Source organism: Zalophus californianus, chromosome 4 (genome assembly GCF_009762305.2).
Source record: "Zalophus californianus isolate mZalCal1 chromosome 4, mZalCal1.pri.v2, whole genome shotgun sequence".
NCBI lineage: Eukaryota > Metazoa > Chordata > Mammalia > Carnivora > Otariidae > Zalophus > Zalophus californianus.
Window position 1 is genome coordinate 113,855,246 of NC_045598.1, and position 11,889 is coordinate 113,867,134.

At 36.3% G+C, this 11,889-nt stretch overlaps 1 protein-coding gene across 7 annotated transcripts in view; it reads right to left on the reverse strand.

The window, feature by feature from the left end:
• The window catches only part of ST18 (ST18 C2H2C-type zinc finger transcription factor), a 111,558-nt gene extending 100,396 nt beyond the window's left edge, over window positions 1-11,162 (reverse strand). For 2 of the 7 annotated variants that reach the window (XM_027570355.2, XM_027570347.2), the window contains exons 1-5: window positions 11,128-11,146; window positions 10,308-10,405; window positions 8,263-8,514; window positions 3,853-3,907; window positions 1,758-1,788 (exon numbers count right to left, since the gene is read on the reverse strand). In XM_027570355.2, the coding sequence (XP_027426156.1) occupies window positions 1,758-1,788; window positions 3,853-3,907 (86 nt within the window). In that variant the 5' untranslated portion in view covers window positions 8,263-8,514; window positions 10,308-10,405; window positions 11,128-11,146. Of the gene's footprint in view, window positions 1-852; window positions 954-1,757; window positions 1,789-3,852; window positions 3,908-7,721; window positions 7,834-8,262; window positions 8,515-10,307; window positions 10,406-11,127 lie in introns of those variants that run through there. The other 5 variants (XM_027570353.2, XM_027570346.2, XM_027570351.2 and 2 more) reach the window with 3 other exon arrangements.
• Window positions 11,163-11,889: the final 727 nt, after the last annotated feature.

Below are 11,889 nucleotides of genomic sequence, written 5' to 3' on the forward strand. Positions count from 1 at the left end.
TGAGACAGTAATGTGAAAAAGAATGCTCAAGAGTGTGGTACACAACAAGACCTCAATATATATTAGTTTTATTGTAATTACTAAAGCTAACAGTATGCTTAAATAGTAATCTCTATTTCTCCAGAAAGTTTATATTAAACATTTTTTTCTTACAAAGTTGCTTCTCTCTGCTAATTCCTCCCTTTTCCTCTATGAATTATAGATTTCTCCTTAAGCCAAAACACTCATTCATTCCTTCAAAATTCTTTTCTTTTCAAGTTATTTTTTAAAAGATATCACTCAAAAGGCCCTCTTCCCTCCCAAGAAGGGTTTGATTCCCTAAAAAGACTGACTGGAGACACAGTCATTTCTACAGCGGGGAAGACCATGAGTTCCTGGGTGCCTTGTTTCTGCTCGGACCACTAGGAAACCATTGCCTAATAGGGAAACACCTCATGCACTTTAAGCCTTTGATCCTTTTAAACTTCTTTTGCTCATTCTATAGGGAACATAAAGTCTCCAAGCAGATAGGAATTTTAAATGAGAGCAGATTAAAAACCAAGAAATTAAGCAAGTCAGACACTTCATGCATTTAATCCTGCCCTGATGTGTGGGTGCATTCTTCTTTCTGCTCAAGTGATTTAAAATGTAAAATGTAAACTTCTCAATCACAAAATTGGAAATGTAGGGAGGACCAGGGATTGCCTACGAACAAATTTCCAGAGAAGAGTACCAGCATGAAAGCTTGTACTCCATTCTGATAGATAGGTGTTCCACTAAATAAGTGAACCAAAATTATGACAGAATGAATCCTCTGAAACATGGAAGCAACTAAGAGAGCCTTTGCTTCAGGAAATCACAGAACACAGTTACCTGGAAAAAAAAACCATGTAAACTGTTCATGGATACAGTGTAAATTTCAAGGTGTATCAAATGCTGTTCTATATCCTCCTATTTTCAGACATTTCCCCGAGGAACACATATAGACCATTGTGGTTTTCAGAAAGGTGGATTAGATGGTAGGTTTGAGACTTTCTGGGACTGCAATAGCAAACAAGAGAAAAGGGAAAAAGGACTCATCTTGCTCCTGACACAATTCCCTAAAAAATATCACTGGTACAAAATATGTATGTCAGCATGTGTTTCTTTTTTTGAATGTATTTAAAAAAAGTAAAATAAATTACACCTTAACAGAGACTCTGCAAAAAAACAAAACAAAACAAACTCCACAACTAATTGGAGTTTATTCTGCTAAACCTCTTATGATGGAATTTCCATAACATTGCCTTAGGTGCATTCATAGTCTCTAAGTTGGAAATGCATGGACACACCCACAAACCTACTGTCTTCCAATGACTGCATTTAAAAATTTATATAATAGAATTATCTAATCATTTATAACAAAAACTGGAGAACTTGGAACTTGGGTCATTTGTTGATCAGGTTCACAGATGACAGTTCAGTTCTTCACTTATAACCAGTGCACAAACGAACCACAGGCAAGGTGTGGGCACAGAAGCGGCAAACACTCCACAGAGGAAAGTGGGAAACTACATTACAGCAAAATGTTGTGTTTTGTTATCAAAATGGGAGCCCTAATTGTTTTGAATCAATTGAATCAATTTTCCCTTTCTCTTTTCCTTTGGGGTATAGACTAATAAGCCTGTTGGCCTATACCTCCTACTACCACAGGGATTCTCAGGTTTGAAATGTACAAAAACATTCTAATAATTAAAGTCAAATCAATACTAGAAAAAGTAACGTGGGACCAATCTTACCTGAGCTCCTGAATTAGAGAATCTATTGGCACTGTTGACAAAAAGAAAGGAGAAAAATCAGTTTGTAATTTTGAAAACTGTTTGAAACTTTTCACCCACCTAGAGATTATGACCAATAAATGGTTAATCCAGACCCCACTTAACTTCCCACTGGGTGAATGGATCATTTCTGGTTCTGGTTCTTTGAAGTGGATACCAGTGGATAGATGAATATGGCCCAGAACAGATGATTCTGGGTTTAGTGCCTTAGGTGACCCTGGGACCTTGCATTCATGGATTGGATTTTCCAAATACCCATCTTTAAAGATTCATTGAAAACATACAAGAACATGAAGGACTTGAATTATTTTTTAAATCAATTTTATTGTTTATACAAAATTTTTCAAAAGAATCCTGACACTTTTATTGACATTAAACAAGTATTTATACAAAACTGGGAAAGTTTTACTAAGTGAATGTGTCCCAAGATTACGTTCCATAAATTTTATATGTATAGAAAGAGAAAGATATGCTTCAGCCATGTTAGTATCAATATCGTTTTAAAAATAAGAATCTTGTAGAAAAAAGAGTTTTGATTTTTTTCTGACAAGTGATGGGAATTAAAGAAGTTCATGTTTATAAATACCTGCCTACACAAGGATAAGCAGCATATTGAGAAAGACAACAGGTGGTTTTAAAGATTACTCATGCCGCACGAGAAACAGTTGTTTCATTTCTAGAAGAACATTTTGGCTCTATTTAAGGGTGTATATTACATGCCAAAGAATTCAAAGTACAAAAAGAATTGCAAATTAAAAGACCACATTTTAAAAGTATGCTAGAATAGTGTGCTTTTAGAAGTCAAAACAAGGGATTCATATAATCCAAATACAGTCCCTAGAAGGCTGGTATTTATAGCAGATGTGAGCTTATCCTAAAGAACAATACAAACCATTTTTTTCTTCAACTTGTGTTCTATTGAGAAGTTTGTTGCATAAAAATTTAATGGTTAGAACTATTGCATTTCAAATATTAGGATATATGATGTAATTACTTTAAATGTAACTTGAAGTAAAACTGGGCACTAACATGGTGTAAATCTTTTGTTTGGGTAGAGAAAGTTCCTGCATCTTGTACAGCATTATTCTGCATTTTGTTTATCATAACTAATAATAACCATGGTTACATTTTAACTGAAAAAAAATCATCTTGGAATTTATTAAAAATTTTGGGATTCTGGACTTTATTCAAACAGGCATTATTTACCTTGACCACAAAGATAAACATAGCAAAGGAAAGCATTTCATCTGATTAGCCACTTTCAACGATAAATCTCGAAAACCCTTCCTTACAAGGCCGACCGGGAGAAGAGTCAGGTGGGGAACGGCTATCCAGAGTGTTTTCAGAGGTTATGGTGAAACTACAGTTGTCCATTTAGAATTAAGGGTCACAAAAATATAGCTAATTATAATAAAAGTTATTTTCCTTAAGGGGTATTATTGCCAGTCAATCCTGTTTTCCAGATGTTTAGATCATCAAGGGCCTGTTTATATTTCAATATTACATTACCATCTGTTGGTTACAAAAAGAGAAGGATAACCGGCAAGTTAAACCTTTCAAACGTTACTTTGCGGAGCTGCCAGAAATTCCCAGCAGGGACAGGCAAAAAACAAACATCATCATTTTACTTGAACTAAGTTTAGATTGGGAGCCACTAAACCAGATAACATAAAAATCAAAATCTGCTTTGGCAGTAAACTAACAATTCTGTTTTTTCCCTTGGCCATTAAAGGTCACTTCAATAATTTGGAGGTCTCCATGAAGCATTCTTCCCTTGCTGACCCTTATGTTGTTTTGCATGATGTTTTAAATCTACACATGATTGCATTTTGTAAAAATTAGCATCACACACATTGGGACTTTTCTGAGTCCTTTAGCTCCTGGTTCGTAATATTTTGCCTCTCAATGCCATGATCCAATGTCCTAGCTTGATTTAAAAAGAGAAGCCCTGAGGAAGTTGTAATCATTCTGACTATACGTTAGGGACTGAACATTGGAACTCCCATATTTCATGGTGTGGTGGACACGGTGTCATGGAACCTGCTTGCTAACTCACCCTTCGTTCCTTTAGAGCGGGTATGCAGCATTTTATCTTCAGCTTCTGCATCCATCTGTAACATGAACACAAAGTCCTGAGGTCATTCCTTTGACATTGACCAAAATATGAAAATATGTCCTTGCAAGTTCTAAAGGTCATAGTGAAAAATAGATTAGCCTTCCATGCTCTTGAATAGCACCCTGCCTTGGCAGGTATATAGCTACGACTGCCCTTGCAATACATGAGTTTTGGAAATACTTTTATAGATGCTGAAACCAGAGGGACCAGTGACAAGAGGGCAGATGTCCTTGTCCATAAGTGTTTGCTAGTGATTCAAACACTTCTGGCATTACAAAAATGGGGGGGGGAGGATTGTCTGATTAACGGTGGTTGTAAAGGAGACAAAACCTCAAATGCCAAACCAAACGGTTTCAGACTAATTTACTAAAACCTAATTCCTTTGCATTTCTAGACCCTGTCTGATATGCACCTCTTTCTAATTCAGGAAAAATAATCCCCTGTGCAAAAAAGCCACATGAAGGCAAATCCCTGAAATGCCCCCATTTCAAAATACCACTGGAAACGTTGATCATCAAATGATATATATTCACTCCCAGAATTCCATAATAAATATTGGTTATAATTGTGCAAATCTGTAAGGAAAGTGAAATTTGAGTGCTGCACGTGTCAGCATCAAACTCCCTAAAACATCATTACTAAATATTTTAAATGTAATCAAATAAACTATCGAAAGGATGGAAAGACTTTAAGAGCCTGCTGTTTTTGTCCCTCTGAAGATAGTCAGACATGACTACTCCCTTCGGTTTCACTAGAATCTTCCAATAATCTCTAGTTTAATTCACCTTTGCACATTATCAGAAGGAATTCTTAAATGGAGAGAAGTTATTTTGCTTGAAATTGAGAAGTAGCCAGAAGGCACTGTCCGTGGTGCCCATCCTTAAATCCTGACACTAGCATGGATGCGGTATGACTGCAATGGTAATGGGAGGCGCATCTCTGCTCTCTCAGGCTGAGTTGTGATTGAAGGCACTGACCTGCCATAGACTTATAATAGGGGAGCAGGTGTGGCAATGATGGACTTTAATTTCCTTTAATAAACCTTTTATGTGCCACACTTTTACTGCCATTCGACGCTCTCCAAGGTCCTGCACATAATAGGTTCATTACTTTTGATTACTATAGTCTATTGAGACAAACAACTCCAGAACACACTATATATTATGTTCAGTTAAACCAATATAGACTATTTATCCATTGTGCATTTTTTCACCTGCAACACTACAGACAAAATTAACGACAGCTCTCGTAAGCTAAAACTATTAAAACCACCAGTACTCTTTTGTCATCATTTCATAATAAACACCACACCAATCATTGAACTGTTTTTTTAAATTAGCAAACAAAAAGTGTTCACTGCTTTTGCTAAGCGCAGTTGCTTTAGTCTAAATAAAATGGTCCATCGTTATGAATATTTTAAAACCACATAATAAGAGAAAATAATAATAAAACAGAGGTGATTTTTTTTTCCTGTAGATTTTCCTTCTTTTAAAACCACATGAATTTATGACAGATGTGACACTGCCTAGGATTAAAATGGCTTGGTTTACTCAGCATGGTGAGCACTGCGTTGTGAAATCCTCCTCTTCCATGAGTATCTCTGTTGCATATAAAGTGGCTCAACTCATGCAAACTCCCCTCCATGTGCTCAAGGAGTAACTTAGTTAAGAGAGATCAGTAGCAGGGAGGGTTAAAATGATGAAAACCACCAACTATTTCTGAGGAGGCTACTCCCACGGGCAAGTAGCAACTCAACACAATTCTAACATTTTCCTGCCACACAGGTGCTGTGAGGTCTCCCCAACCACTCTGAAAAATCTCTCCTGAAAGGCAAGTGAAGATTGAACTCCATAAGTTTCTTTACCAAAACTGAAACACAGGTTGCAAAGAGTGCCAGCAGGCACATATAAAAGTTTCAGAAACATCCTTAACTGGAACCTTCCTTATAACAGCTTTAAGACTAATTCAATTTTGCAATTCAGCTACCCCTTTGGACCTGACAGGTCTGCAACCACCCCATGCAGCCGCCTCCCCATTAAAGTCATTGGAAGGAATGCATATTCATGGCCCTCTGCTTGATTACGCTTGGAATGCTAGCCTCGTAATTGTGTTTTGTGGCACTATTGTCCTCTTGATGGTATAGCATATATATCCCATTAAACATTTTAAAGACTGGTAACTCATTCATAAAGCTAAGTTTTCAAATTTAACTTTGTGCCAAGTTGTATGAGTGAAATGGATCGAGGCCATAATATATAATCCATCGATTTCACCTTCTTTCTCTGTTTCACAACCAAAGAACAATAAAAGTTACTAAATTCAGTGTCTACTCATGTCTGATAGCTCATTGAGGAATAAGAAGATCAGAAACCTAAAGCAATGTGCTTTCTTTTTAGGGGTGGAAGTTTTTAACATTCATGAGATGGCTTGCTCTCCTGACAGATCTCAATCTGAAGATAAGTCTTTGTTTTCTAAAACCTTATATATGGGCGTAGAAATTTCTAAGCATTTTATATGGACTATTCTCGTGGATTTTAATAAACTCCCAATAAGCAGACTTAATTTTTATAAAATCAAACTTCATATTCAGTGAGTACCTTGTTCTGGGAATGGTGCATTAAAGGTGGAAAGAGATTTCTATCTCAGTGCATGTGTTGATACCTGGGGGAAGTGTGCCAGGGTGGGGGTGGGGGTGGAATTCCCATCCTTCCAACTTCTTCCAGACCTATAGAGAAGGCCCACAGCTATGGCATGATTCAGGAGACTGACCTAATTAACACGTGCTACAATCTGGGAAGCTACACTTCTAGCTGGGAACATTTTTTTTTTTTTTCTGTTGGAAGAGGAGACTTGGTCATTTTTACTGCTGAAGTCCCAAATGCTATTGACAAGTCTCCAATGAATTTGGCAAAACTTGATGAATCATTTCCTTTCTCAATACAGAGATCTGATTTTCTAAAAAAGCTGTCCTTTTTGAGGTTTCTTAGAACTTTTGTCTACCTCATTTCATTGTTTATGAATGGGAACACGTCAAGATATTTTCTGAGATCCCTATAATGGGTTCCTCCTGGCTCTGATAATCTACTTCTCGAAAGAGATAAAATATTGAAGGTAGGCTTTGCCATTTGTTTTTCCTGATCTGAAACTACTTTAAGAAAATTCATCTAACCAGGTGCCTGGGTGGCTCAGTTGGTTAAGCGACTGCCTTCGGCTTAGGTCATGATCCTGGAGTCCCAGGATCGAGTCCCGCATCGGGCTCTCTGCTCAGCAGGGAGTCTGCTTCTCCCTCTGACCCTCTTCCCTCTCGTGCTCTCTATCTCTTATTCTCTCTCTCTCAAATAAATAAATAAAATCTTAAAAAAATTCATCTAACCTACAAGTATAAAAATTTTATGTATAAATATGTGAAAAGGAGAAAAAAGTGGTTCTTACCTGGTATTCATAATAAAGCCATGAAAAAATTTTTACAAGACTTCATTCCCCAGTTCTCTGGGAAGAGGAGTTAATACAAGGAGAAATGGCAAAAGGGAAAGAAACTTATGAGATAAAGAAGGCAAAGGAGTGAAACTTGCAGGAAGGACATGCAAGATCCAACAAGCATATGCTTGCAGGAAGAACATGCAAGAACCAGCAAGTAATAAGTAGTTAGGCAATGAAGAAGAAAAATGACCATAAAATAAAATTTAACTACTAGTTGAATTTGGAAACCCCTTACTTAACATCCTTATATACTCACAAACCTGTATACAGGTGCACATCATAAATTCCTAGTTACTTTTACTTGACCATCTTTTCTTACTGGCACTCACATCAGGGGCAATCAGCAGATCTCCTGTCCACATCACCCCAGTGCACAGATCTGGAGCCTTCTTCTGGGCTGAAGAGAGAGTCCTGAAATCGCTGGTTTGTGGGAAGGAGAGCCTCAAGGAGCAGGACACAGAATTTATAAACTCAGTTTTGCTTTCAGTCACACAAAGTTCCCTTTGATTTTATTTTTCACTCAAAATCCTATTTTAACCTAATGGTTAAAAAACAAAAAATCTCCAAGTAAATATTTAATCATTTCTTAAAAACTGGATAAAAAATATCTCTTGGTGATGTTGAAGTTTTATTTTTCCTCTCAACAGAACCGTAGACACTGATGTCCTAGATAGATAGATAGATAGATAGATAGATAGATAGATAGATAGATAGATAGATAGATATAAATATATATAAGTAGTCTTGAATTTCTTACTATTAATATAAAAAGCCATAGTGATCATAGCATTTCGAGCACACCTTCTCAAAATCCTGATGCAATTATTCTTAATACTGTCTACTTACATACAATCTCGTGATGGTAACTACCTTTAATTTGAGAAGTCCTTCACATACACTCAACTTGCAATAATTTCCACTTATAACAAGATTTCATTGTGTTTCCCTCCTCAGAGCTTTGGACTGGCAATGCATTTTTGTAGGTTGTGCCACATGACTCTTGTTAGATGTCATTTCAAGTCCAGGGAACATGTGGCAATGGAGAGAGGAAGCTCTATGGCTGCCGAGAAGAGGTCCTGGGGTCCTCTCCATGAGGAGCCTTTTATCCTCAGTGGATGCTTCCTTTACAAAAATCAATTTTTAAAAAAAAAATAACAAAGAGAAACTCAGGAAGTTGGAAAGGCTAAACCCAGAAAATGAAACAACTGGAGGATGCCAGTATCTTAGAATGAAATTTGGCCAGACTGAAGAACAAAGAATCTTACACTGAGTGCCCTTTCTTTTGCTGATTTCTGGCATAATTTTCTTTTAAATACAGGTTTGGACCTGCCCAAAATGGCACCAAAAGCTGTCTCCCTGTTATACAGGGAAAGGATGGGGAACATGAGTTGTGATACTAAAAAAATAGTTTACTTGTTGAGAGAATATTGAGATGGAATGTTCAAGTATTTCTTTTCTCTGTTCTGACCCTCTTTTTAATTTTCTGGTTTTCTTTTCATATGTTTCTTAATTACTCAGAAAGAGTACATCAAAAAATGGATTTTTAAAAAAATGTAAACTAATAAAAACTGTTGTTTACGTCATTCAACATGTTGTATTAATTTTCTCAACTTTCTCTAAATCCTTTATTCTAGATAAAATGAAAATTTTCTGAATCCTTTATCCTTACCTCTGATTCCAATCCTTGTTCTTACCTATATGTCTCTAATTATACTATCTTTGATTCTGTACAGAAAGCTAGAGAATTGAATGATGTGTCCCCTTTAGATTTAGGATACCTCTCTCGTCTGCCCTAATCTTTCTCACCCCGACAAACACCACACCTAAGGAAGAAGCAGACTCAGTCCGCCATCAGATAAAAAAAAAAAAAGTGCAGTTCTCTGGGAAACTCTTCTTTCTGAGAGCCAACTACATGCCCATTCCCCTTAGATAAGGAGATGATTTTCAGAGGGATTTCCAGAGTCACTTGGAAATGCACTCCAGTAAAAGAAATCTTAGACCTGAGAAAAGCTTGGGTAGCTTTATAAGGAAGTTGTTCTATTTTGAGTCTCATTTCTCATTCCTGAGTTGTCACTGGCTATTGTCGACTTCATCCTGTAACTTCGCACAACTGGCAAAGCTGAATATAAACCAAAGCCATATGTTTGTGTCCTTTTGCCAAACGACTCCAGCAAATAGTTCTATTATTCCCTTAGGTAGCCAACGTGTGCCAAGGATTTCTATTAGTCGCTGTACTACGGCCTCTGAGTCACAGCTTTGAGACATAAGGGGGCAATCGCCAGCTTTACGTTTTAAGAGAATTTTTGTGTATTTTTTAAATATACCCTGTTTAAAGATAACTCAGAGTAAGTAATACCTTAAAAGGGCCTTAATTTTTTTCTTGCTGATATATTGAGATGCATGTGTACAAATATGTAATTGTTAGAAGACAAGCTCCTTCATAGAGGGATAAATTATTTTAATAGGTTTTTCCCAAGGACAATTCAATTCTTTATCTTCCAGTGTTTGTAGGAATTAACTTCAGAAGTCATCTATAGTGCTTTTAAAAACATACTTTTAAACTATCTCACTTGTTTATTCTTAATCCTTCAGGAAACTAATTTCTAACACAAATGAATTTAAATAGATTTTTAAGATGATTTTAATGCTGAACTTTTCTTTAAGGGTAAACATGTATGAGCAAATAACATAAACCAATCAATATGCAAAAGGACTCCACTTGCTTAATATTTTTAAATATTAAAGTGATCATGCTTCTGACAAAAATCCCAATTCCAAATTCGGCACTAACAATAAATCTCTTTCAGAGCAAATCCATAAAATGCTGTTATAAAGGAGAGCTTTTATATAAATGCTTTGATTTGATACATTTTATTCCAATAGATTCTACTCTTTAATACAAAATGTTGCCTTACCTCTCTTTTTCTCCAGGTAACTTGTCTGCCAACTTGGTTTGCCCTGCTCTGTCAAAGTGACTAAATGTCCACTTCAGTGAGAAGTCCTTAAATTCATTCTATTAGGATCAAAAATAAAAGAAGGAAGGCGTGTCAAATTAAACAGAAGATCAGTAGTAAACACTGATGTGAACAGCAATGCATTGACACTTTTACCTGTAATCTGGTTGGGCTCTACCATAGACAGAACGAAAAATTTTATACTACAATATCAATTGGAAAAAGACTTTTACATTTTTAAAGGTCACCAAATTAATTCTTGTCTTAATTACTGACCTATATATATTACATCTCAATTTGGTAGATAAATTGGATAGTATTATCTATCACTAGTATTTTTACGATTATCACTAGTATTTTTACTTTTAACCACCAAAAGAAGTTCAGACAAGATTTGGAAAGTGCTCTACTCAAGAAATCACAAAAGACAGATTCAAATTTCATCCTTCTGTTGTTTAGAGCTCTCTTTAATGAGACTGTCAGAAAATGCTACTAATGATTTTTGCCAATATTTTAACCTGCTTTCCATAGAAATGATTTACCCTTGTTTTACTTTGCATTCAGACATAACACACAGAGCTGCTTCACCTCTATTTTGTCCCAGGGATGGAAAGAGAATCTGTCTTGAGGCCATTTGGCCCTTGAGAGAAAACTTTGAAATTCAGCATAGTACACTCAGCATCCTAGAGAGGGGCTATTTATACAAATATCACATATATCAATGCACATCTAAAGTGTGTATATCTGGAAGTTCTGGTATTTTAAAACACAAGCCACTAACCTTCCCTGTAGAAGATTTCTATCTTCCTGTATTTTACCCTTTCAGTAGATTGAAGTGCTTGGCTTTTTAACCATAGGTTTCTGTATTGCTTGTAAGCTTTGACCAGACATTAAGCAGATGCTTCTTCAACTCAAGTCAGCAACTGTAGTTCCTGGGGAAAAATAGGTATAAAACTCTCTCAAGTGATAGAGCAGATTATTGAACATGATGTCAGAATTGAAAAGTGGCACAGGAGCTTGGGAATTCTTAGTTTGTGTTTGACTGCAACTGGAAAAAAAAAAAAAGGCTTTCTGTACAAATGGCGTTTGGCTGATTCTACTTCACTCTCAGTTCAGAAAGAGTCCCGAAGCTTTCCACCTGCCTATTCCCTTTTGTTTGCCACACTCTAACCTAAAACAAAAGATCCTGGAAAACAGTCACACTGGTGAGCAAAGCTCTTTCTAAATCCTGAAAGTAATGGCTTTTTGTCTAATACCCTATCGTGTTATGTATTTATTAGCAATACATTTTCCATTTATTTTCTCAAAGATTGCCAATAAAGAACTGAATCACATAAGGGAGTAGCTGTAAACCCTCTGAGTTCCCTAATGTCAAACTCATTAGCATCCGAATAAGCACACAGCAGCACATCATCTGCACAATTGCAATTTTTTACTACTTTTAATAGCGTTTCTCAAAGGGCTCATTTTCAACTTTCTTCAGTGGTTAGTTGGTTCTCAGGGGAAAAGTAGCTTCCTAACGCTTGCAGCTTCCACTCAACAA